Genomic DNA, 25,707 nt, shown 5'->3' with positions numbered 1-25,707 from the left:
GATTAGGGCCCACCTCGTGACTTCACTTGCCTTTTGTAAAGACCCTATTTCCAAACAGGGTCCCATTCTGAGGTACGGGGGGTGGGACTGCCACATCTTCAAGGCGGCGGGCACGATAAACACCACCCATGTGTTCCCTTGTCATACCTAGATCACGGGTGTTAAGAAGAAATCAGGGAAGAACATGATGCTTGGAGAGCAAAATGGGTACACTTAAGGATCCTCAAAATTTGATTGTGTTTTGCGGGTATTTTTGTGAAGTATTTGGATATATTTTATGGGAAGACGGGAATCCCAGATTCCAGGCACATTAGGTTGGCATTCAGTTTTTGTTAAAAATGCAACCCACTCCACTAATAAATACACCCTAGGAGAGACTGTTATAAATGTATATACAACTAAAACCAAACTTTTGCAAAACAATTCTTATTCTTACAGCGATTGATATTCTCAGGTATTTTCTATTCTATATGGTTTTATTCCATTTTCCTTTTTATGAAAGGCCAGTTGGGGTTCATTATCTTGACTTAAGACCTATTGATGGTGTCTACTCAGAGTCTAGAAAATGCTCTTGAGTTGGTCTGATGCCCAGGCCTGGGGCTCCACTCCCCACCTCAGAGAAGCGCAAATTGCTCCACACCAGGCCAGGGGCACGCAGAGCTTTCCTTAGTGACAGTGCGGCAATGGTGTGAATTAGCCCCGTTGGGGGAATGAGAATAAACTGCAAGATTCAGTGTCTCGGCAAAACTTTGTGACACTCACCTCCCCACCCTCCCCCACCCCCCCAGGCTCCTGTTTTCAAGGCTACATTTGTGTGGACACAGCTGGCTAAAATTCATCTCCCCTGCCCCCACCCCACCCCAGCAATGTGAGGCTCAGGCCTCAAATAGAAAGCACTAGAAGACAGGGGGAGGGAACAAGGTCTTGGCATTTCATGGCATGTTTTAATAGTTTTTAATACCTTTCCCAATCATTTACATCAAGTCCAGCGGGGTTCTTTTTATGCACGATAAATGCTTATCGTTTTATTCGGCATGTCAGTGTGCACAGCACATACATCGCAACGTGGACGGGCACCTGTACAAAACCACAGACAGATGCTGAAACGGTGTGTAAATACAGAAACCTCAAATCCCCATCACAGCAATAGGAAAACTTTACAGTGTTTCAAAGGTACGGTTACATCCCTGCACGCATCACACATGACCTGCTGAAGAAATACATATGTGAAGAAATACATGAGTGGCCAAGGGTGATCAAATTCTGCACCTAAGACATCTTCGTTCTTGACAGTTTGATTGGGCGCTGAGATATCTCATAATAATTTAATGCATTTAAGACAATCATGGTTTGTTACTATGTGAATACATTAAATACAGAAAGTCAACAAATTATCCTCCCACCCCCAAACAGTACGGAGACACCTAACCATCATCTGTCCTCAACACTGCGGGAGTCTAGGGCGTGGTTTAAAAATTTAAAAAGCTGTATTACATTGTATGAACAGCAGTTTAAGATGTGTGGTGTTGTCTCGCTGGCTTCACAAGTGGCTTCTTTCTTCTCAGGCCTTGGTTAAGAATAGTATTTTAAGTTGATGATTTGCATTCGAACAAAGAGTTTTCAAAAGGAATGTGAAAGACAAAAACTCCAATCAGATTTTCCAGTCTTGCTGTCTGTAGACTCCCATAAAGTTAATTTGGGAGACAGTTCAGAAACATCCTAGGAGAGTATTAAAGTCTTGAGGAAACATTCGGAGCATTTCTGGTAGCAAGCTAAGGTCATTTTGTATAAACTCTAAAGAGTCATTCATTAAAATTAAATGTTTGCCATCACCTCGGAACTTTTTTTAAACATCATCGACCCCGCCTCTTCCATGGTTCTCTCAACGACAGGGGTTACATTTGTAAAATATATAAAGAAAAATATAAGGTTACTTGGTGACCATATAGTGCACTCTAACAGCTGTCTGCAAATATTTTCACCATGATTACCCTTACTAAAAGTAAATCATAGGGTAAAGATAGCTCAAACGTGACAAGGTTCCAATGGGACGCACCGACGCTATCTGCAATCCTTTTTGGCTACATATGGAAAAAGAGCAACTTGGATGTCAAACTCGTGCACCCAGTCTGAGCTTTCTGCAGATTTCGCCGGTGGTTTAAGGGTTTGTGAGGTAGATGTTAAATGCACTTAAGCAGGGAATGCATCAGAAAGCCGCACGCTCCTCCTTGCAAACACTGCACCAAGTGTCTTTGTACAATGACACGGACATTTCACCTAAAAATAATGGCTAGTTCTAGCCCAAAGCCCCCCAAGCACAGGGGAACCTGTTTTAGGGGAAGGCTGGTTTGTTTGCTTTATAAAAATATATTCTATTACATTATCAGAAGTACCTGCTGTCACAAATTACATGTCATCGCTGGTTTCTTAGTCGTGCTTGCAAATACACCATCTCATCCATTTCTAGCCTTCTGGCAGGACAGCGATCCCTTTCTGTCAAATTTACAAAATAGCTTTGTCTTTTCCCCAATGGCCACAGTCATGTGGGCTGTGGCGGATCCAAAAAAGGAACACAGGAGTTTATAAAGTTGTCCAAGGGTCTCTCCCATCTGGTAGATCGAGGAAGATTGACTACAGGAAAGTTCAAAGGTCAGTCTTGGCAGGTCTAAAAACAGAGTGGCAGCGAGTGCTCGACAGTGCACTTTCTGTACCCGCAGTAAACCGATATGTCCCGATTAATAGCAACAGGGCACAAAGGGAGTGGGCCGCCAGAGATGCCGGCCTGGGGAGCCGAAACCCAGCCCAGAGCTCCCTGGACCGATTTCCAAGGCCTCAGGCAGGCCTTTCCAGACAGAGGGATGCTGCTCATGGCCATACCACAGGCCGATGGCACAAAACAGGGTTGACATCGAAATCTAACGTCACTGATTTTAAAAACACAGAGTAGCAGCACACTTGTGACAATTTTTTGCCAAGTTAAATAAATCCAATGGTAAGATTCTCCACCGTTGCACAGAAAAGTCAGAGTTGTTTTTTCATTTGTTTATGTCTTTGTTCTTTTCCAGAAAAATACGAAACACACCCACAGAACCATAAATAATTTGGTGGCAATATATACACATTTAAATAATTAATTTAAATATCTTACACCTACTCTTGCATTCAATTCTCCATCCGACGAAAGTGCACCAAGGTGGCCCTCGGCGCTCCCCTCCCGGGGGCTTCCCGAGGCTGAGGCAGGGCTCTTCCGGAGGGTCACAGCCTGGGGAGGAAGTGGGTGACCTTCATGGTGGGTGACACTCGGTTACCCTTCTTGGTCTTCCCATTCTTGCTCAGGGCGATGAACATGCCGGGGTACCTGTGGGACTCGTACGCGTTGTAGTTGTTGGGAAGGAGGATCTCCTTGAACTTGCACTCATCAGTGAAGAAAGGCTGCAGCAGAGGAGGCCGGGGTCAGTGCTGGGCCATCCCTCGGGCAAGGGACCCTGGAGGCAGGGGGCAGGGGCTCCCTTCTGTCCCAGCCCCTGCTCTGGGCTGGGAGGTCTCTCCTACGCAGTTAGGGTGTCAAGACCCTCACAGGGTGAGAAGGCCACATGGACATGACCAGCCCACAACAGCTGGTGCTCCTGCCACCTGCCAGGCACCTAGCAGCTAGAGGATTTTCTCTCCACTGTGTCCAGTGTCCCCCCCAAAGACCGCAGTGCTGCCAGCTGGGACCTGCCCTTCTGGGCTATGAAGAAGGGCTCCCAACCTCGGGGGTGGGAGGTATCCATTCAGGGATGGCAGGAACCTCACTGTCCCTGCCTAGGGGCTGCTCCCTTTTTCCAGGCCTGCCTCTGGGCACTTCCAGGGGTTTGGGGGTGGCACTGCCAGCCCTGCCACCTGGTGACCCCGCCACCCCTCCGTGACCCAGGCACAGGTGGGCCTGAAAGGGTCACAATCCTGCTGTCACTGCCCACTGTCCCCAGCTAGAGGCCTGGCCAGACCCCAGCGGTACTCACCGAGCCATAGAGCTTGCCTTTGCTACTCATGGCCACGAAGAACCGGCTGGCAACGCCGGAGATGCTGACCACGCCGCGCTCCACCGGCGAGAGCTCCAGCAGGCCTGGGGGCGGGGCGCAGGTCATTCCCGGGCCGGCGACCCTTGACCCACACCGCCCCTCGGCCTTGTAAGCCTCCGGGGACCCCATTTCTGGAGCGAGGTGAGAATAAAGAGCCCACCGGCACAGGCCGCCCCCAAGGGCTCCGAGCCCAAGCTTACGCTGGCCCGGACTAGCTTGTCTCATGTCGCCTGGGCCAGTGTCCCGGGCCCCCGCGGGCGCCGGTGGCTGCTCCGCGCGTCCTGTGCCCACGGGCGAAGGCGCTGGAATTCAGCGCCCGGAGCCGAAGGCGGGGAGGCGGGGATCAGCCGCTAGGGTTGCAATCGGCTGCTGGAGCCGGGAGTGTCTGCGTCCCCACGTCCCGCGACAGAAGGGATCGGAATCTGAGTCCGCCCGGCTTCCCTGGGCCTGTGAGCAGGTGCCCGCCCGGGGCCTCAGCGTGCGACTGAGTGAGTGGGCAGAAGTGGCGGTTGCCCCTGGGACCCGACCTTTCCCGCCCGGCCGGCCCCACTCACTGTCGCCGGTGTCCGCGTGCACGCCGCCGATGCGGCCGTCGGGGAGCACCTGGAGGTGGAAGCCGATGCCCACGTTGCAGTAGAGCCGCCGCAGCCGCTTGATGCCCAGTAGGTAGTCCCCGGCGCCGCTCTGGACGGCTGCCTCCTTGGGCTGCGTGGCCACCGGCAAGCGCGCCAGCGAGCGCGCCACCAGGCTCTCCCAGCGGCGCTCCAGCTCGGCCTCCAGCGTGCCGTTGGGTGCGGTGGGCGCGGCGGCGCCCCCTCGGCCCGCCCAGGGCGCCAGTAGGGCCAGCAGGACGGCCGGGAGCAGCGCCGCCGTGGCCGTCCCGGACCCCGACATCCCGGCCCGAGGGCCGTGCGTCCGTCAGGCGGTCCGTGCGCCCGGGAAGCCGAGGGCAGAGCTGCGTCTGCGGCGGCCCGCGGGAGCGCACGGCCCGAGCCCGGGCAGGGGGCGCGCAGCCGAGGGAGAGCGGGAGGCGAGCGACGGGGCCCCCGGGCGCCGGGCGCTACCCGGGCTGCATGGGGCGGCGGGCAGCGGCGGGAGGACGCGAGTGGGAGCCGGGACCCGCGGTGCGGTGCGCGCCGTTTGCGCGCTGGGCCGCCGGAGGCCGAGCCGCTATATATATAGCCCGGTGCCCCCTCCTACTCGCCCGCTCCCGCGGGGGCCGTTCGCCTTTGCCTGGGCGCCCGGGGCGCTGTGGCGCTCGCGGCTGGTCGCAGGCCGCCTGCCAATCAGGGCCGCGGGAGGGGAGGAGGCCGGGGACTAGCGCCGCAAGTGCCACCTGGAGGGACCCCCTCCCCCACCGTTGGCTCCGCCCGGCCCACGAACCTGTTCGTCCCGCCCCTCGCGTCTCCTCCACTCCTGCTTTCCAGCCAAAGTTTTGCCTCTTGCACTCTGTCCCTGCGGGTCTCCGTCTCTGCTGGGGCCGCCTGGACGCAGCCCTAACGTGACACCCTCAGCTCCGAGTGGGCGCAGGAGCCAGCGGTCACTCCTTGCGCTTCGCCTTTCGGGGACTCAGGAAATTGGTGCCTTTGCGGGGGCCTCAAGGACTGCCCTGGGAACGAAGGGTGGGTACGGGCAGTAAGCAACACCGGGACCGCTGGGCAAGCGCGCACCCAGCGGCCACAGGCTGGAGGGAGGCAAGGCGCCCGCCTTGGCCCCGCAGGCTAGGCGCGTTTCGGGGATCGAGTTCCGTCTACAAAGTGGACGTCTGCCTGAGCAGGGGGCCGCGAACTGGGTGCTACTAAAGGAAGCCAACCGGCAAAGTGGTGGAGATGCAACCACGGGAGGCCGCCGTTCTGCGTCCTGCACCTCCTAGGCGCACCTGCCTCCAGGCAAGGGCAGGTGGCAGGGCACAGGCCCATAGGGGAAGTCCACCGTCCCTCGGCCCCCTTGATTCTATGGCTGGAATACTCACGTGCTAAAGCCAGAACCCTCAACCTAGGACCCAGGCCAGGCCTCTGGAAGGCTCCCTCCCCCCCCCACTGGCGGTCCCCACCCCCTACTGTGCCCATTATGGCCTGCTGGGGGCGGGCTCGCTAGTTGGGCGGGCCCTGCTAGATGCTGGCCCACCTAGGTGCGAAAATCCCTGTTCTTTGTGGTACCTGAGGAGCCTAGCCTGCCACCTCCCAGCCCGCCCGCCCAGCCATTGCCGCAGGGGGCTTGGAGCCTACCCCACCCCTTGCTGCCACCAGCACCTGTGACCAGAGATGTCCCCAGGCCATTTCAACCTCATCCACCCCCGACCCCATCCCTACCTAGAGAGCCCTGGGACCCACCAACCCTGCGGTTGCTTATTCATACCACTGGAGGGGGCCTGGGAGGCCTAGAAAGGGGGACACTCAGGGCCCACCGAACTCCCTCTGTCTCCAGACTCCTCAGGGAGGCTCTTTGCTCCTCTCTGGGCCCACAGGTGTCCCAGCAGCACTCACCCAGACCCGCCTTCCTGGGCAGCCTGTGGGACCCTGGGCACCCCAAATGGGCCTGTGGATCTATTGCTAAGAAGACAATCCTGGCCAGGGTGCAGGAGTCTTAGAATCTGCCCTCACTTGCTGTGTGGCCTTGGGCAAGTCCTTTTCTGTCTCTGGGTCACTATTTGCAAAATGGCATGGGGAAGGTGGGCTTCCTTGCTTCAGCCAGGGTTTACCTGAGCTCCTCCCCCGGGGAAGTGGGACCCAGGCCTGGAGACCCACCTGTGCTTGCTGACCTAGGCAGAGGCCCTCTGATGCCTCTCCCCAGCTCCTGATGGGGTGAGGCCCCTCTCTTGCCAGGACTCCCCAGCAAGCTCAATTTCTACACCCCCCCCCCCCCCCCGGGGCTCCTCCCTGTCGCTCCTGTTTGCTGGTAAGTTCTGCAGAGGGCCCTGTGGGCAGCTGATGTATCTCCCAGAACTGCTGGTCCAGCTGCATGCAACATGCACTCTGATGACTGAAGGACTGACAGCCAACAGGGGTGTTAGGAGCTGAGGATTCCCGTGGGACTGATCTGAGGTCTAGCTTTGCCACTGTGGGTCCCTGAGCCCACTCTTAATCTCCGCGGGCCACAGCCTCCCCGACCGTCCACCAGAGCAAGCAGAAGCACAGGTGACGATTAATGGCGCGGTCACAGGTGAAGGAGGCACCTCCAAGCATTCGCTGTTGTTATTTCCATCCGAACCCTTCTCCATGCCCCCCACCTCTTGATCCGGGTTTCCCTCCTCCTCGGCCACTGCGCTCCAACCACTCTGGCCTTTCCATCTCTCCGCCTTCCCACTGAGGACTGTCCCCAGATCTTCCTGTCTGTGACTCCTCCCCATTCAGATCTGCCCTCAGATTGCAGCAACTCGGGGAGATGTGCAGGGCATAGAGCTTTGCACATATCAAATACTCGACCCTGGGAGAACTGGAAATAAACCATGCGTCAGTTCCTTATCTGCAAAACGAGGAAATTGGAAGCCCTCAGACGGCTTCTGGCAGAATTAAATGAGATACGTGGTCAGCCCTTAGAACAGGCAGCAGTGCCCGTGGCCATCACCGTGCGAGAGCCGTAGCCGCCCAGCTGTGGGGCCGGGTCCTCACCTGCCCTCACTCACCGTGTGGCCGTGGGCAGTTTGCCGAGCCTCTCGGCACCGACTCTGCCTTCCTGTGGCTGCTGAGGGAATTAAAAGAGCTAGACGTGTACAGTGCCGGCGGCCTTATCCATGGGCCTTGAGGCGTCAAGACCGCCAGCGCCTTGCCAGATGCGGGCTGCCGGGCTGCCGGAGCGGCTCTGTGCCGGGCAGGGCCACCTTGCAAGGCTGAGCTCTCCTCTTCTCACCCCGCCCGGCAAGGCGGGCGTTGGTCCTCACCACTTAGGGAAGAATTAACCAAAGCTCAAAGCCTGTGAGCAACTCACTCAAGGTCATGGACCTAGCAGACAGCAGGGCCCAAACTCAGGCTCCCAGCCACTCTGCTCTGCCTCAGTTTCCTCTCCTGCAAAATGGAGCCCATGGTCCGGACCTTGTCTGCCACATGGAACTGTGCAGGTGAAAACCTGTCCTGGATCAAGTTCCATGAGCTAATTGGATGACCCCAGCCGATTTGTTCATTTGGAAGATCGCAAAACACACCCCTAGCTCCCTGCAGTCTCCTTAATGTTTCAAATCAAGAATGGCCAGAGCCAGAAGGGACCCGCTCAGCGGCTGCCGAATCTGACCGTCTGGCTTCACAGAGGACGGCAGGAGGCCAGAGGAGGAAGGAGAGGGCTCCACCCAGGGCCCCCCAACTCTCCCACTCAGGGGTCCATGTGCCCATCGGCTGAGCAAGTCTTTATAGAGTGCCCACTCTGGAGAGTCCTGAGGTCCTGGGGAAGGGGCACTTCAGCTAAGACCTAAAGAAAGGATGAGAAGGAGCCAGCCATGGGGGCAGAGAGGGTGCACCAAGAAGCGAAAGGAAGCTGGTGCAGGAAAGCTGGGTGCATGCCCAGGATTGGAGAGGCAGGTAGGCCAGGCCTGTGGCCCTGGGAGGGGGTGTGGACTCCCTTCCAGGGGGTGTCTAAGCCAGGCTGCCACTGATCTTGGTTCACCCCAAGGGGCTTGCCAGGGAACCCCTCCAGGTCCCATGTCCTTGTCATAGCCTTCCCCTAAAGAAGAAGGGGCACCTCCATGGGTCTGTTGGGCTGAACACCAGGAAGCCTGGGAGGAGGCGTGGCTCCCCGGCTTCCCCCCTGCCCTCCTGCCTAAGGTCTCCCAGCAACACTGAAACTGAGACCACCTCTCCTCCCTGACTACTCCCGGGGGCTACTCAGGCCGGTGGGCATGGGCTTCAGCCAGTTTCAGTAAGAGAAGATGGGAAATACCTGGGGGGAGGGAGTGAGGCCCCCTCCCTCAAGACCAGCCCACAGCCCTCAGGGGAACCACCCAAGGTGGGTGGGGACCAGGTGGAAGAAAAGTCCTTTTAAAAGTCAGCCTCTGGGTGGGTGTGGTGGCTCATGCCTGTAATCCCAGCACTTTGGGAGGCTGAGGCAGGAGGATTGCTTGAGGCCAGGAGCTGAAGACCAGCCTGGGCAACATAGTGAGACCCCGTCTCTACAAAAAAATAGAAATATTAGCCGGGTGTGCTGGTGTGCACCTGTAGTCCCAGCTACTCTGAAGGTTGAGGCAGGAGGATCGCTTGAGCCCAGGAGTTAGAGGCTGCAGTGAGCTATAATGAGGCTACTTACACTCCAGCCTGGGTGACAGAGTGAGACTCTGTCTCAGAAAAAAAAAAAAAAAAAAAGTCAGCCTCAACACTCTACCCCACCCCTGGCCCCAGTGACGGGGATGGACTCTCTAGGCCAAGGGAAGGTTCTGGACACCGTGCTCCAGCTGTGGGTAGCAGCATTCATGCCTTGGGTGAGTCACTTCTCTTTCCTCCTCTCTCCCTCCAGGACAGCAAAGCCAGGTAAAATCCAAAAACAGCACCTGGCCCAACTCACCTATCTTGCAGAGAACTGATGGATCTCAGGCTCCAAGTCAAGTGAACATGACTCCCCAAATTCTGCAGGGGTGATGGAACACGCAGGGGACTTGGTGCACACAACAGGGACCCAGTGCCTGCCCCTCCACCATGGGCTGTGCAGCCCTGGGCAAGTCACACAGCCTCTGAGCCTCCATTGATTTTTCTGCAACGTTGGGCCTAATATGTCGCCTCTGGTAGGGTTTCTGGGAGGGTCCGGTGAAATGGGGCACTTCTTGTCAAGTGGGAGACCCAACAGAAATGCCGGGAGAAGGGGTGTAGGGAGCAGGTTGGTGTCCACAGGCTGACCTCAGCTTTTCTGCACAGAAACGGAGTGAGCCCTGACCCGGCATTCTCAGAGCTCTTGGTCACCCCCGACTGTCCTTAGAAGCTCTTCGTTGTCCCACAGCTCATGGGGTCTGTGCAGGCCAGCTGGCAGGAGGCTGACAGTGGAGGCTGGGCCTTCTCTTCCTGCTCCTGGTTCTTCCTACCCGCAGTGGAGGTGCTTCCTGGAGACCTGGGAGAGGTGTCTGCCATGGCACCGTGGCACCGGGACAGGAGAGTTCTGCTGAGGGCTGGAACTTTGCCAAAGGGGTGGGAGGGACACTCAGTGATCTGAGGACAAAAACTAAAATTAAGCTTTGGGGCACATCCTCCCCTAATCAGGGAGGAGCCCCTTGTTCATGCAGAAGTAGAGTCCTTTGTTCCTGGGCACTTCTGGGCTTGGCGTTGTAATTTTAGTAGGTTACATACCTCTGGATATTAATAATCTGAAGGCCAGATAAATCCACAGCCTCACTTAGGATTTAGATTGACCTTGGCCTGAACAATATTATGTTTTTCTTGGGAGACCTGCGTTTCTTTGTCCGAGGGGACAGGAGATCAGCTGAGAGACTTCAGCAGGGAGAAGGCCCAGGGTGATGCTGGTAATCTTTGGCATATTTTAAATATTGATCATTTTAAAATAAATTCTTCCATTACTCTTTTAAATGTGTCCAATGGTGTCTAAAAACTATAACAATTTGACGTCCACATCTTTTATTTTTAAAAAATACATTAATAAGCTTTACTCTGATAGCCAAAACTTGTGAACCCTCTCACCCTTATCTTTGTATTTCTAGTTCCATTCTATTTTACACACTGATTTTACCCAAATTTGATATAATTTTAACCTTAAAAGTCTCTTATTGTCACTCTATCATAATTTGCTGTAGCCAAAATATTTTAAAAACTAATTCCCCGTGAATATTAGCATTAAATGTTTTGTTCCCAATTTTTTTTTTTTTCTGAGACAGGGTCTCTCTCTGTCACTCAGGCCGGAATGCAGTGGCCCAGTCACAGCTCACCGCAGCCTTGAATGCCCGGGCTCCAGCAGTCCTCCTGCCTCAGCCTCCTGAGTAGCTGGGACTACAGGCACATGGTGTGACACCTGGCTAAAATTTTATTTTTATTTTTTTAGAGCTGGGGACTTGCTATGTTGCCCAGGCTTATCTAGAACTCCTGGCCTCAAGCAATCCTCCAGCCTCGGCCTCCCAAAGTGCTAGGATTACAGGTGTGAGCCTCTATGCCCAGCCTTCTGGATTTTTAAAATCACAATTATTATTAATACATAGTTGATCAAAATACCATGAGTATAATATCAAATAATTGATAAGTAAAGAGTGCAAATAAAATTCTGTTGGAAATTAATCTTTTAATTTGATGGAGAACAGGGTTTGCTTCCCAATTATTTCATATGATCATTATTTACTGCTGGAATAATATGGTGTTTGGCCTCAATTTCACTCTCATCTTCCATTTCTATCGCTGTTAAAGCCAAGAAGCCTTGCTCGCAGACATAGTGGAATAGAAGTTTTGCTCTGGGCACGTCACTCAAGGATTTGCATGCCCTCCAAAGTATACGTTCGAAGTCACAGATGACTTGTCATCGAAAATGGTTTTTCCTGCTCTATCTGCTGACACCTTCATTAGCTCCTCTTTAAATTGCTGACAGCAAAGACTTGGAGCCCTGAGTGGGCAAAGGATTTGTCACCGGTCGTTGGAGGTGCACTTTTTCAGCTTCCGGGCATTTTATGCAGGGGTCTTTTGACCAAGCCCTGTGAAAGAACATTACTGTACCAGTTATTCTTTCCCGGGAGGAGCCTCGTTAAAGGGGAGGGGACGGAACTATTGCTAATTTCAACCCGACTCAGCCAGCACCATGGTGGTAAAAAGCCTCTAGCATATGGTGTTTTAGAGATATTTCTTTCCCAACTTTGGGTGCAGGCGTGCATCCAACACGTGGAAACTCCTGCCGTACAGCAAAGTCTGTCTTCCCAGCAAGAGCCTTGTCACCCAGCCGGAAGATCACGGACTTCATTTTCCAATTCAAACAAGTGAGTCAAAGTGTGTCTCCAGCGCAACCCTCAGGCCTCTCTCAGGACTAATGCATCTTTGTCAGCCGCGTGCGGGAGACACAAGGTCATGGAGAGAAACCGTCAGGCCTCTGGCCCTCCACCGCGCAAGGTGGGTGCATCTGGGGCTCCCCAGTGCCGGCCGGACTGCCCCGTTTCTGCTGCCACCCTTCGCCCTGCCTGGGAGAGCTAGGACTGTCCCCATGCCGGCTTTCACCTTGTGCCTTTGTTTGGTGCCCCGAGGCTCTAGCACCAGAGAGTGCTGGCCTTTCTTTTGTAAAGTGGGAGAAGAGTGCGGTGAAAGGGAAGGTGGGAAAGGGGAACCTCAGGCGCCTGGCGCCCTGTTCCTGCCATTCTCCTGGCTGGAGGACGTGGGGGCTTGGCCTGCGGGTGTGGCCTCAGGGATGGAGCAGAGAATTTTCAGACCTTGACCTTTCCAGGAAGCCTAGTCTGACTTCTCAAGTCCAGCCTCTCATCACAAAGCGACCACTGCAAAGTCCAAACCTGGCCTTTTCAGAGAGAAAGGAGGTGCCCGTCATTATTGCCCTGGGACAAGAGGTGCCCACCTGGACAGTTCTGTGTAGGTCGGACTGGAGGTCACCTCACCTGCTCCCTGAAGCCCCTGAGAGCAGCCTGTGTCGTGGCTTGTGCCCACGGAGCGTGCCAGGAGGGCTCAGGGCACTCACCTGTGCCCTGGCACCTGCATCACCAGGGACCTCCCTGCCCCCGGCGGCCAGCCCTGCACGTGCAGGCTGAGGTCTGGTGCCCAGGCTGCTGGGTCAAAGGGCTGCACTGACCCTGAGTGACCCACAGATGGGGCAGTTCCAGCAGGACCCGGCGATGCTGGGCAGGGGCCGAGGGTGCCTGGCGTGGGGGACACGCTGCTCCCTGTTGGCCTGTCGGTGGGAACCCCGTCTTCTCACTCACTTCTCAACAGTTGGGGCTTATCCACCCCAATTCACCAGCGAGGGACCAGAGGCCCAGAGGGAAGGCGACTTCCCCAGGTCCATGTGGCAGGTACCAAATGGTATCTTCATGGGGGGGTTCTAAAGTCAGCGTGGGCAAACCAAGACCTCATTGAGTCCTTGAGTCAAATGTGCCCTGGAAAGATCCTTCTGGAAGCCAGCTCTTGTCAGATCCTGAGAAGCAGTTTCTCCCCCAGTGTTGGCCTCTTTGGCTGTGTCCGATGAAGCAGGCAGCTCGCCTTCAGGACCCTGCTGGACAAAAAATTATCTCCACGCTGCAGGCTGATCTCCTGCTTGGGGGCGGGTGAGCTGAGCCCTCACAGGAGCAGGGGCTCCTTCACCCCCTCCTGCCTCCCTGAGGGCTCAGGGCGCAGCAGGTGGAACCAGAAGCAGTGAACTGTCACCTCTCACCGGCACTGCTGCCCCTGGGTGGGGGGAGCGATAGGGCCCCGTCCAGCCCGCCTGGCTCTGCCCCCACTCTGGCTGTGAGACTAGGGCATTAGTACCCTCAGTCTTCTCATCTGAAACGTGGGCACCTCTTAGAGGAGCAGGGGTGGGGGCGACACTGAGAGCTCACCCAAGGGAGCGGCACCCCATCCCCATTGGCTCTCCCCAGCCAGTCCTGCCTCTCTGACGTCACCCTGCAGGGCCCCACCCCTGCCAGTCCGGGGATGCAGGTCCTCCGAGCCAGCCGAGGGCCACTCCTGGGCCTCTGGCCTCGGTGACAGGAGGCCTCTTTCTGCCTCTGCCGCCTGCTCCCTGACATCCCACGCGCCTGCCTCTAAGCCTGAGATGCGGCTTCTAAGCTGGGGCAGACCCAGCCTGCTATTCTGGGGTCTCCTTTCAACTATTTTGGCAAAGACCAAATGGCAGCCTCCTTTAAAATAGATGCTGCAAGCCCAGGGGTCATTCCCTGAGAACCAGGTCAGGCCAGGCCCGGCCTTCTCCCACAGCCCATTCAAGTTAAATACAGCCCTGGCATCTGCAGCTTCCACGAGGGCTCAGCTCAAATTCCGACGGGCAAACGTGTGGCGGAAACCAAAATAAAACCTGGCGGGCCCTCCGAGGTGCCTTCGGCTTCTCAGTTTCACAGACGCTCTTACTGTCTTTGGGAAGGGGCAAGGCCGGCCGGGGAGGCGTCCAGAGTGGCCGAGTGAGCAGGAGCGTGCGCCGGCCCGGCCACCCCGCGGCGGGCCACTCCACGAACACCCGTCTGTGCAGAGAAGTCTCCTGCTCAGAAACCTGCGTGGGAGAAACGCCCTGAGACCCGGGAGCCCCTCGCTGCGGCCAGGTTTCCAAGAAGCAGCTTTCTAACGCACGAGTCCACCTCCTCCTGCTTTTCATTGCCAGACGAACTGTTTGCTCACCTAAAATTTGGGTGACCCTTTGATAGAACATACACATAATGAATGAGGAAACTTTAAAAAAGAAAAACAGAAAGAGCTCCCCACAAAGTAACACTAACCTCAAATTTTACTAAAGAGATTCCAAAGCCATCAAACAGCAGAGTGGCCCAGGTGTGTGTCCTGCCCGCTGGTCAGCTATGGAACCAAACAGGCCCTCCCTGCGGCACAGGCAGTTTTGCTAAATGTTCTGCTGTCCTCGGCAGCCCCCTCTTCACACTCGGACCTAAGGACAAGCGCTGCCCCTTGGTGTCAAGGGGGCCCTGGCACCAAGACGACAAGTAAGTGGCAGCAGGGAGTGCTGGGGGGCCTTGCCAGCCCCCGAGCAAGGCCAGTGGACGCGCAGCAGCTTTGGGAGGCTTGGAGAGAGCCCTCGACCGGCTGCAGGTTGCAGCAGCGTCCTGCAAAGCCATCTGGGGCAGCGAGCGCAGGGATGATCTCCCCTCTTAATGGCTGGCCGGGGTGTCAAGCCTAGAGTCTAGGGAGTATGCTGCCCACTTCGCAGCCCAGTAAGTCATTCAATAAACATGAGCTGCACTTCTGCAGGCTCGATTCCAGACACTGGGGACATGGCAGAAATGCCACTGTTCCCACCTTGGTGGAACTGACACTCCAAGGGGAGGAGCAGGGGGTTACCCACGGGATGAGGATTAAGAACGACTACTGGAACGTCCCACAGGTGTGTCTGAAGGAGTCCAGGGACCCTGACCCAGTCTGGGGGTCAGGGAGGCTTCTCCCAAGAAGTGGCATCTGGTGGACCTGAAGCTGGGATTGGGTGGGGAGGGTGACGTAGGCAGAGAGCCCAGCGCATGCAAAGGCCTAGAGGGACACACAGCAGGGAAAGAGCCGGCAGCCCAGGGGCCCAGCCCAGAGGCCAAGAGGCTGTGGGCTAGCAGGGCTCGGGGAAGGCCGGCTTGGCGGGCGTGGTTGGGGTTCCACCAGCTTTGTGTTGAAAGCAGCGCTTTCTGGTTGCTGTGAGCACCTCCCAGGTGGGGCAAAGGTGTGAGTTGTTGGCACAAATCCCCCTTGAAACTAGGCCCTGGTGTCAAGACATGGAGAATCGTACTGTGCAGGTCATCAGAGAGGACAGAGGAGACTCAGGAACATGAGCCCTGTCCGCGGGAACCGTCGTCCTCCAGGGCAAACCGTCTGGGAGGAGGACCCAGGGCGCCTGTGATTCTGTCCCTCTCATCTTGTCCTGCGGCCCTGCCCAGCCCAGCGGCCAGCATTACCCGTGGGTGACTCCTCACAGAGTCTCCCCAACGTCTTTTGTGGGAGCACCAGACTCTTTTTGCACTGTATTTCACTGGTGTGTTTTATAATTCATTTAATTTTCTGTTCATATTCAGAAGTCCAACGAATCCAAGCTGGCTTGGGAACAAACCTGGTCGACCGTCACTGGCCTGGGGATGTGAGTGTCCTGTCCCCGGTATGCAGTGGCCAAGGGCATCGCCCTGCAAATCTGCAAGAGCAGGTCACTAGCCTGGTGCGTCGTGAGGGGGCGCTGACTGGCTGAGGCTGTTCCGGGTGCTGTACGCACATTGTGGACTGCTTTTGCCATGATTTTAGAAGCAGCCACGTGGTCTCCCAGGGCTGGGGGGAGCTCTGCTTTGTTCATCACTTGCTGTGTGACCATCGGCACGTCACTCTCCTTCTCTGATCCTTAGTCCCTCCTACCTTTGTGATGAGGCTTTAACAAGAACATGCGCAAGGAAGGCAGAGAGTCCTGTGCCTGGGCTGGCTGCATGGTCTGGTCTCTGTTCTCCCAGCACCTTTTGGAGCACGCAGGTGTTTGCTGGGGGCAGGTCCCACACTGGATCATGGCAGAGGGGCCGTGGGGCCCAGGGGCTTCCTCTTCAGCACAGACCACCTGCTTCGGGCCCGGGCAAAGCAGACTCTGGCACCCTTGGTCACACCCCGGCCCCTCACCGGTAGCCCCGTTTCCCAGAACGCCGGGCTTGCGCCGAGGGGGAGGGCCCGAGGACAGCCGCCACGTCAGCACTGCTGTCAGGGTGCCGGCCAGAGCCAGAGGATGTTTGGTTTCTCACGAGCCACTGTGGTCCCAGGGGAGGGGCTGTTGGGCTCAGGGGATGTGGACACGCCAGAAGCAGTGGCCGTGGCACTCCGAAGGGGCCCAGCCTCCGTCCATCTTGATCACCCGGGCCAGGAATGTGGCGGCAGAAAAGCCCATGCGACAGAGGCCCCAGGAGGTCCTGGGGGAGGGGCTGCTTCCTCTGGGCCGAGCCTCTGTCACCGCGCAAAGGACAAGGGTCACGGCGAGTGGTCCTGCCACAATGTGGGAGGGCGGGCGGGGGGACAGTGGACAGGCCACACCCTCGAGGTGGCCCCTGAGAGATGCTCCAGAAGCTTCTCTGGCTCCACGATCTGCTTCTCCACGACACCCAGCTCTTAACGTCGGGCCTGCCCCGCACGGCCAAGGCCACGGTAAATATTTATCTGCCGAATGAGCAGCTGAATGAATGAATCATCCTGCGCATACAACTTGTTCCCGCGCCATAAATACACTCTGCCACTTTCCCACAGCATCATGCGATCTCTGTAAACACCGTGACTTCCGCGAGAGGGCGGGTACACCACGCCGCGGCTTGTTTCAGTACTCTGCCCCGTTTCTAACGCCAGGGGGCCTCCACGCTTAGTTCCATGCTAAACAATGCTGTCGTGAACATCTTCGTGCATAAAAGGTTTTTTCCCCTGTATTTGGAATGTGATCTTCAGAAGCAGAATCTTTGGATTCAGGAGAGAAATTTCAGGCTATAAATTTATGGTCTGCAAAAGTATCAGTTTATATAGTTAAGGACACATTACACATTCTATGCATGCAACAAAATATCACACCCACCCTGCAATATGTCACGGTTATGTAACGCATTGTACCAGGCTATGCCGACAGCAGTAGGGAGGCGGTTGCCCATTTAACCACATCCTCATCAGCATCGGGTAAGGTGTGTGTTTGCTTTTGTTTTTTCCTGCTTGTCTTTGATTTGACAGGCAAGCAATGATATTTGACTTTTATTTGTTAATAAATTTTTATTTTAAAATGGTTTTAGATTTTTAGAAAAGCTATAGAGATAGTTCAAGTTCCTGCACATCCCACACCCGGTGTCCCCTGCTATTAACGTCGTGCCTTACCGTGGTGCCTTTGTGACAATTCGTGAACCAATATGGATACAATGTTATTAACTAAAGTCCATACTTGACACAGATGTCCTCAGTTTTTACCGAATTTCCAGGAGCCCATCCAGAACACCACAGCACATGTCCTTGTGTCATAATAGGCTCTCCTTGGCTGTGACAATTCCTCAGACTTGCTCTGTTTTGATGCCAGTTCGAGGCAGCTCTTGAATTTTACTCCCATGCTTAAGACGACTGCTGGGGCTGAGTTCATCTCTGGGGGTTGCTCTGCTCTTGGTGTTTTCTCCTCTGCGCCCCTTTATGCTCTGGGGTCTTGGTAGAATCCGAGGACTCTGGACCGTAAGCTGGGACGCCTTCCTGCCGAGGCCGGCTCAACCGTGCGTGCGAATCTGTGTTCCTTCCACTGGGTTCGTGAGATGAGCTTTCCAGCAGGTGGGAGCTGGGGGTTCGTGAGCAGGTCCTCGGCTTTGTGGGAGACCAAGGAGGGCCGGGGGAGGAGGGGTGCAGAAACCCTGGGGCGGGTGGCTGCGGGAGCGTCACAGGCAGCCTGTTGAAAGCAGCGAGGGTCTCCTTCCCAGGGCAGGCCACAGGTGTGTCCCCGATCCCAGCACACAGGGGCCTCTGCACCCACCCTTAGAGCCACAGCCGCAGGCTCAGCTTCCAACTACACTTGGAACAAAACACAGAGTTCCTGGCGTGGCCCCGCAAGAGCGGCCCTGCCCGCCTCCTCCCACCCCGTGCCCCTCTGCCCGACTCCAGGCAGCCTCACCGCTGGCCTGGCTGCCGGGGCCGGTGCTAGGATGCTCCCAACCCCAGGGCTGCTGCCACTACCGGGCACCCTCCTAGCAGGGTGGCTCTCTCTTGTCACTCAGATCTCAGCTTGGACACCACCCCCTAGGCAGGCCTTCCTGTTCCAGGCTTCCCCTGTCGTCCCTGCCACCTCACGCTCTAGCCCACTCTGAGGTTTGCTCGGAAGGGGACTGATTGTTTTCTGTACTGCCCGGGTGCCTCGCTGGTGCTGGCCGCACAGACCCGGGCCAGGCCTGTCCTGCTCTCCTCTCCCGGCCAGGGCCAGTGCCAGGCTGGCACCTGAGGGCAGTGAGCAGAGAAGGAGGCGGGCAGGGAGTGTGGATGGCACTGTGCAGGTCCTCCCCACCATCGGTGAGACAGCACCACCTGCTGCTGGAAGCAGCTGGGCCGCGTGGCCACCGCACATCCTCATGGGCAGGGGAAACTGGGGGTGGGGTCGGCAGGGATGGGCAGCCCCGCTTTACAGGAGAAACAGGCGCTCCGAGGGACAAAGGGACCGCCCCCCCCCAATATGCATAAAGGCAAGAGATAGAGCCAGGTTTGAACTGGGGTTTGTCTGACTGCTCAGCCTTGGCTCTAACCATTGAGACCCAGAGCTGAGCGACCTCGGGCCGAGGGCGTCGCCTCTCTGAGCTGTTCCCTCTTGGCAACATGGGGGTGGTAATAAGGACACACACCTCCCAGGATAGTCATGAGGCTCCAGCGAGAGCACGTCCGGGGCTCAGGGAGGCAAGCACCGCGTGGGGCTGCTAGCTGCAGCCCTGGGGACAGCGCCCGGTCCGTGTCCAGCCTCTCCCGCCCCCAACACCGCGGCAAGGCTGCCCAGGGATCAGGGAGGGAAGCTGACTTCTGAAAGCTGGTCCCCATCTTCCTTTGGCCAGCTAGAGTCCAGAACCTCAGCTCTGGGCCCGCCAAACCTGACCGCCATCCTTGTGGCGTCTCCAGGTGGGTTGAGCACAGGTGGCACCAGCCAGCAGGGTTGGAGGGCTCAAGCCCAGGCTAGACTGAGAGTATGAGGTCATGCTCGGGGGATAGAGGGCTGCCCGGTCCCCTCTGCCTGGGAGAAGCCACTCGGCTGGAGCCAAAGTCCACGGGGGCCTGGCTCGGACGCAAGCCCTGCTGCGCTCAGTGCTGGCCCTGGCCAGCCTCTTCCTACAGCCTCTGCAGGGAGGGCTGTGTGGACATCAGGCCCCCAGGACAGTGCAGATGCCACCATCACTGGTGCTGTCTGTGCCCGCTGTCACCAAGGGAGTGTCTGGCAGGAGGATCGAGCCCAGCACTTGCCATGCCATAGGAGCAGGGTGAAGACCTCCACTTCCAGTGCTCAGGGTAGGGGCCGGCTGGGCAGAACGTGTGACCTGAGTCCTGTGCCTGCTGTGCCACCACCCTTGGGGCCGCTAGCTCCCAAGGCTCCCCACTCCCTCAGGGCTGTGGTTCTGAGGAAGATGCTGGCCGGGCTGATGCCCTTTAAATGGCCTGGGTGGGGGGCGGGAATGACAGGTGAGGGCACCAGCCTGGAGACCCTGCCTCTGCCCGGGGAGGGGCTCTGATGGCCACTGCTCAGCATCGTGTGGGGAAAGCCTCGATGGGCCCTTTGGGCTCTGGCTAGGGAAGCTCTCGGGCTCAGGGTGGGACAGGCAGGGGCGCTGGCCTCCAGCAGGTGGCCTCTGGCTGAGCTGGCAATAAATCTTAGCACCACTCCTCCAGCAGAGGGGACAGCCAATGCACCAAGCGTTCTCCTCCTGTGTCCTCAACATTTGAAGAAGACGCCAGGGAAAAAAGAACTTAATGGCCCCAGGAGGCACACGAGTGGACGAGGAATTGTGGTGCCTACTCAAGCAGGGCTGTGGCAGAGACCCCCAAGATCCTTTCTCTCTTTTCTCCTTGGTAACAGAAATCCTCAGTTTTGCCTGGCACATGGCTGCCTGGCATAAAAACTACATTTCCCAGCCTCCCTTGCAGCTTGGAGCAGCCATGTGGCTGAAGTTTGATCCTTGGGAGGTAAGCAACAGCAGTGGGTGTGGCTTCTAGGAGATGACCTTTGAGGATGGGGATGATCCATCCGCAAGGGATGATCCTTGCGGCTGCTGGATGAAATGTGGATGGGATGGCTGGAGCCTAAGCAGCTGTTTTGTACCATGAGGGCAAATTTCTATGACAAATATGGAAGAAAAAGATGGAGGAACCTGGATCCCTGATGAGTGTGGAACAGCCTCATCACCCTGGACCTCCTTTATGTGAGAATACATGCTTTTTATCTTGTCTGAAGTACATGTATCTTGAGCTGAATCCTAACTCACAGATGGAAAATAAATACTCTGGGAGGTTCAACTGGGGCCAAGATGAGCTGTGAATCTAAATCCAGTGGGTTCCTAAAACAAGCCTTTCCTGTACACCTCAAGGTGGGGGCGTGGGTGGGGTGAGCACTGGAAGACCCAACCTGCTGCTGAGGGGTCCAGGGGTGTCTCAGATGAGGCCTTGGTGAACTTCAAGGGGACCGTGACCTACAGCCCTGTCCCTCTCCAGCAGGAGGCCCGAGGTGCCCCAGACAATGATGCCCATATTGCAGAGGCAACGCCTTTCCTGAGACCCGCGCAGCTGGGAGGAGAGAGCACTTCCTTCTTGGCTCCCACCTCTGGCCCATAGCGACTGTGTGCATGTTGGAGGGGGCAGCCATGGTCCCCAGCGCCATTCTCTGTCCACGTGCACCAGGCACGGTGACCCCCAGATCCCGCTTCTGGTCTAAGCTTATCCCTTACACCTGGGGACTTGAGACTTTACCCCTGAGCCTCAGTCTCCGCACATGTTGAATGGGGATCACATGGTTAGCTTTGCAGGGTCACCAGGAGAATTCAGTGGATGAGGGGCGAAAAGCCCCCAGGCCGTAGCAAAGCACTTCATATGCTAATTCAATAAGGGCAAGCAACTGCAGGATGTCCCTTTAAATTGGGGGTTCCTAAGCTGTAGCGCCTCCACATGGCGGGGAGGGCTGGTTAACTCAGATTGCTGGGGCCGCCCCCAGGTTCTGATTCAGCAGATCTGGGGTGGGGCCTGGAATGCAAGCCTCAGGCCAGGTGACCATATTTTGAGAACTGCTGGTTTAAATTAAGGTGCCTAAGACAAAAGCCATGGAATCAAGCTCCCCGTGAGACCACCTGACCCAAGCAAGACCAGTCGTGCTCGAGAGCCAGGTTTCTGGGTGTGAATCGGGCTCCAGTTTTGGAAGCCGGGTGACCTTGGGCAAGTGGTCTCTTTTCTCCGAGCCTTGGCCCCTGGCCTATCGCGTGGGGAGAGTTAGAACCCGACTCAGAGAGCGGAGGTGGAGATGCATCAGAGTGACATGGCGCCCAGTGGAAAAGTGCCCAGTTATGTTCCTCTTCCTCCCCTTTCCCTCCTCCCCTTTCCTCACCATCATCACCACGGCCGCCATCATCGTTTTATGCAGAGGAATACACTCTTTACTTGTTCAGCAGAGGGAGCGGCCCTGCTGCCCACCTCCCAGCCAGTGGCAAGACTGGGCACCTGCTGCATACCCCACCCAGGACCCAGGTGCTTTACCTCTGCCTTGCCAGGGCCTGGCCCTTGTGCCTGGGGAGGGGCCCTCTGCCTTTCAGGCTCCGTCCGGTTCTGACTCCTCCTCGAAAGCTGATCCAGAGTGACTTAGCAGCCGCTGCAAGCACGTCACCAGCCCAGAGGCACCATTGCCCATCAGCTGGGGACAGACCCAGTGATGGGCCCTAAGCCAACTCCACCTGAAGCTCAAGGTTCATCCACCTGAGGCTCATCCTGAGACTACCGCCATCTGCTGGCATATCTCAGTACTGCATGCAGGGGTGCCCTCCTCTACCACCTGGACTCCCCAGCCCCCACTTCTACCCCCAATTGTCACCAAGGGTGGAGAGGGCCTGCACAGTCCAGCTGTCACAGAAAGACTTGCAGACAACGTGGCTGTGCCATCAAATTCATCAAGATACAATTCACACGCCTACAATTCACCTGTTTCAGGCGTACAATTCAATGGATTTGTATTCAGTGTTGTGCGACCATCGCCACCATCTATTCCGGAACATTCGCATCATCCCAGAGGAGCCCCGTACCCATTGGCAGCCTCTACCCATTTCCCCCAACTCTCTCCAGCCCCTGGAAACTACTAATCTACTCGCAGTCTCTAGGGATCTGCCAATCTGGACATTTCCTACACACGGACTCACAAGCTCATGGCCTTTTGTGTCTGTCTCCGTAACTTAGCGTCGTGTACTCAGGGTCCTTCCGTGTTGTAACGTGTGCGAGTATTTCATTCTTTGGATCACTGAATGGTATTTCTTTGCACGGCTCTATCTCATTTTATTTACCCATTCATCAGCGGATGGGCATTTGGGTTGTTTCCACAATTGGGTGGCCACGAGTAATGCTGCCATGAACATTTGTGTGCGGGTTTTGTGTGGATGTGTGTTTCCACTTCTCTGGGTACACACCTGGGAGTGGAATTGCTGGGGCATATGTAACTCTGACTGCCGGACTGCTTTCCAAAGTGGCTGCATCACTGCGCCCACTTCCTGGTGCCCTGCCTAGTCTAGCCCCACCCTTGGTGCCAGGTAGGGTAGCAGTGTAAGCACAGGAGCCTGCGAGATCTTGGAACCAGCCCTGACGTGCCCCTTACTGGCTGTGTGACCTTAAGAAAATTGCTTAATTTCTCTGAGCCTCAGTTTTCTCAGCTGCAAAATGTAAATAATGACAGAATGTAGCAGACACTGCGAGTGCGCCGCCCATGCACATGGACCCCAGAGCTTCCTGTGACAAGCCCCTGGGTTTCTTTGTCTGAGAGAAGCAGGCCAGAGTTCAGGGAGTGTCCCTGGAAGCGGCCCTCAACCGAGGAGAGACTTGACTCGGTGGGTAAACAGCTCAGGTGCCTCCCCAGGTGGGGGGCTGGTGGGGGATAGCAGTGCATGCACAATTAACCAGGTGGTCACAGATTGTGTGGGGTCCTGTGAAAGAAAGTGACAAGGCCCTGTGAGAAAACAATGAGAAGGGGCCCAATTTGGGGGAGGGTGGTCATGGAAAGTCTCTCTGAGGAGGTGATACCCTTAGGAGTACAGATTGAGAAGGGGCCTGCCCGGTGATGAGTAGAGGGAAGATTAGCCTCAGCAGACAGCATGTGCAAAGGTCCTGTGGCAGGAAGAGCTGGGATGGACAGAGCAGTGTGTTTGGAGCATTGAAAATGATGAGGGGTGAGGGGCTAGGAGGCAGGGAGTGGCTAGAACAGCATCCCCATGCAAAGAGGCAATTCTTTTGAAAAAACCATAAGGCTTGCTGTGTGAAGAGACTCTTAATCTACCCTGCTGAGATAAGAAGAACTTCCAAATAGACTTGTTCTTGCACAGTGCGAGTTCATGGAGGGAAGAAGTCAGAGAGATACATGAAGAAAAAGGAACCCAGTCCTAAGAATCAAGCAGGTCTCCCCAGTCAGACCCCCTCCTTCACCTGTCCAGCCAGGATCCTCTCCTTCCCCCCACTGGGGAGGGTGAGAGGCAGGGACTCTGGGATGGCCCATCCTCCCCGGAGAGCCGGGGAGGTTCACCTCACTCCGTCTGGGCGGCCTTGCCCTGGCGAGGGGTCTCCGAGGCCGCAGGGCATGGTGCATGGGGGGACAAGCTTGGAAGCCAGCCACCCTGACCAGCTGCCACCTTGCCCGTGGTACCCCGCCATCCTGGCACCAGCTTCTTCGGGGGGCTAGTGGAGGTGGAACCCCTGCACTGGAGTTGACTGAGGACCCCAAGTCATTCTAGATCGTGAGTCTAGAGAACACGGGAAGCTCGGAGAACGGTGTGTCCGAGTCAGCGCTCGGCGAAGGGCAGCTCTACTCACGCTCACCACGACTGTCTCCTGACGGGGGTGAGGATAGGGGGACATTGGGGACATGGGGACATTGCCGCTGACATCAGGGCGCTGCCAACTGCGTGCCAGGCACCAGGGTCATTCCTTACCTATACTACCATTCAGCCTTTGCAACAGCTTTGTGAAGTGGGTGTCATTGCTGTCCCCTCTTTACGGAGGAGGAAACTGAGGTTTAGAGATTAGAGCGCCTGGCCTGGCCTCACCCTGACCTCTGCCTTCGTCCTCACGTGGAGCTCTCCCTGTGTGCGGGCATCTGTGTCCAAATTTCCCATTTTTGTATGGCCCACCCCAATCCAGTGTGACCTCCTCTTAACTAACCACATCTGCAATGACTCTGTCTCCAAATAAGGTCACATTCTGAGGCACCAGGGGCTGGGACTTCAGCACAGCAATTTTGGGGAGGGGACACAGTTCAACCTACGCCTCCCTCCTAACCCACACCCGAAATAAGCTGCTTGGACTCCAGAGGAGGGTCAAAGACTGACCCCAGCTCAGCCTGTCAGCTGCAGGAAATGTACATTCTGCCGAATCTGTTTGAAATATTAACCAAGAGCCCCCAGCTCCATGTCGCCCCACCCTTTGTCAGGGACGGCCTGTCGATCCTGTAGCACAGAGTGCTGGGGCGGATGCACTGCCGCTCCCCCTTGAAACTGCACGCCCAGGGCAAGTTGCCCCGCCAAGCCTCAGTTTCCACACCTGTGAAATGGGAGTAACAGGAGCAGATGCTCCATCTCATGCTGGACAAAGGAGAGATCCACAGCAGTGCCCGCACGAGTGCCGCCGCTCCTGCCAGCTGCCGTGAACGCGCGCTCCTGCGGGGGGACGATTCCTGGGAATCTGACCTGCCCGGGGGCTGGGGAGCTTCATCGAGAAGATTTTCATGCATGTTGAACACGTGCAGGTGTGGAGCCTGGCCTCCTTGTGTGATTGGCCAGTTGGGGCAGACGTTGGGCTTTCTGACCCCGGCTGGGGCAGGGGAACAGACAGCCACGGTCTCCTGGGGCCCAGGCCAGGCCCTCGCCTGGGTCCCTGCCCACCCTGCCAGGTGCTGGGAGAGGTGAGTGCCTTGCCCATGCCCTTTGGCTCTCACCTGGGCCCTGCCCTACAGCCATTGTTGGGGAGCAGGTGTGGGGAGGCACCCGGTCCAGGCAGCTCAGTCTGAGCCTCACTTTCTTAGGCAAAGACAGGAGTGCTCGGGGCGCAGAGGCAGGGAGCAAGGACAAAAGAAGTAAGAGACTGCAGGGCCTGACCTGATGCAGGTGCTCACAACTGTCCCCAGAGAAGCATGCAGCTTCCGGAGGGGGGAGCTTTTGGGAGTTCTAGAACAAAGTAGACCTCTCTACACACACACACACACACACACACACGCACATATTCAGACATACCCATGAACAACACACACTCATATAGGCATATATGTACACACAGGCACACAAAAACACGTGAACATACACTCATACGTGTACATGTGCACACACCGACAGGAACATGCATGTACCCACGTGCACACACATTCTCTC

At 56.4% G+C, this 25,707-nt stretch overlaps 1 protein-coding gene across 1 annotated transcript; it reads right to left on the bottom strand.

Annotated features, from left to right (window-relative positions):
* Positions 1–930: 930 nt before the first annotated feature.
* On the bottom strand, positions 931–5,199 carry FGF4 (fibroblast growth factor 4). The gene is made up of 3 exons (XM_069470293.1): positions 4,616–5,199; positions 4,002–4,105; positions 931–3,432 (listed from the first exon to the last, which is right to left on the bottom strand). The coding sequence occupies exons 1-3, from the start codon at positions 4,953–4,955 to the stop codon at positions 3,256–3,258; spliced, it is 621 nt and encodes a 206-aa protein (XP_069326394.1). The 5' UTR covers positions 4,956–5,199; the 3' UTR covers positions 931–3,255.
* Between the last annotated feature and the right edge of the window lie 20,508 nt (positions 5,200–25,707).

Source organism: Eulemur rufifrons, chromosome 6 (genome assembly GCF_041146395.1).
Source record: "Eulemur rufifrons isolate Redbay chromosome 6, OSU_ERuf_1, whole genome shotgun sequence".
In the NCBI taxonomy this organism is placed as follows: Eukaryota; Metazoa; Chordata; class Mammalia; order Primates; family Lemuridae; genus Eulemur; species Eulemur rufifrons.
Note: the sequence above shows the minus strand (reverse complement) of the source record. Positions and strands in the feature narration are given on the sequence as shown.

What these genes read in the sequence shown, in the direction of transcription:
- FGF4 (XM_069470293.1), bottom strand. Translation starts at nt 4,955, where the DNA reads ATGTCGGGGTCCGGGACGGCCACGGCGGCGCTGCTCCCGGCCGTCCTG. An exon ending in GCACGCGGACACCGGCGACA is followed by an intron (nt 4,106 to 4,615) that starts GTGAGTGGGGCC and finishes CCCCGCCCCCAG; the next exon opens with GCCTGCTGGAGCTCTCGCCG. An exon ending in AAGGCAAGCTCTATGGCTCG is followed by an intron (nt 3,433 to 4,001) that starts GTGAGTACCGCT and finishes CCTCTGCTGCAG; the next exon opens with CCTTTCTTCACTGATGAGTG.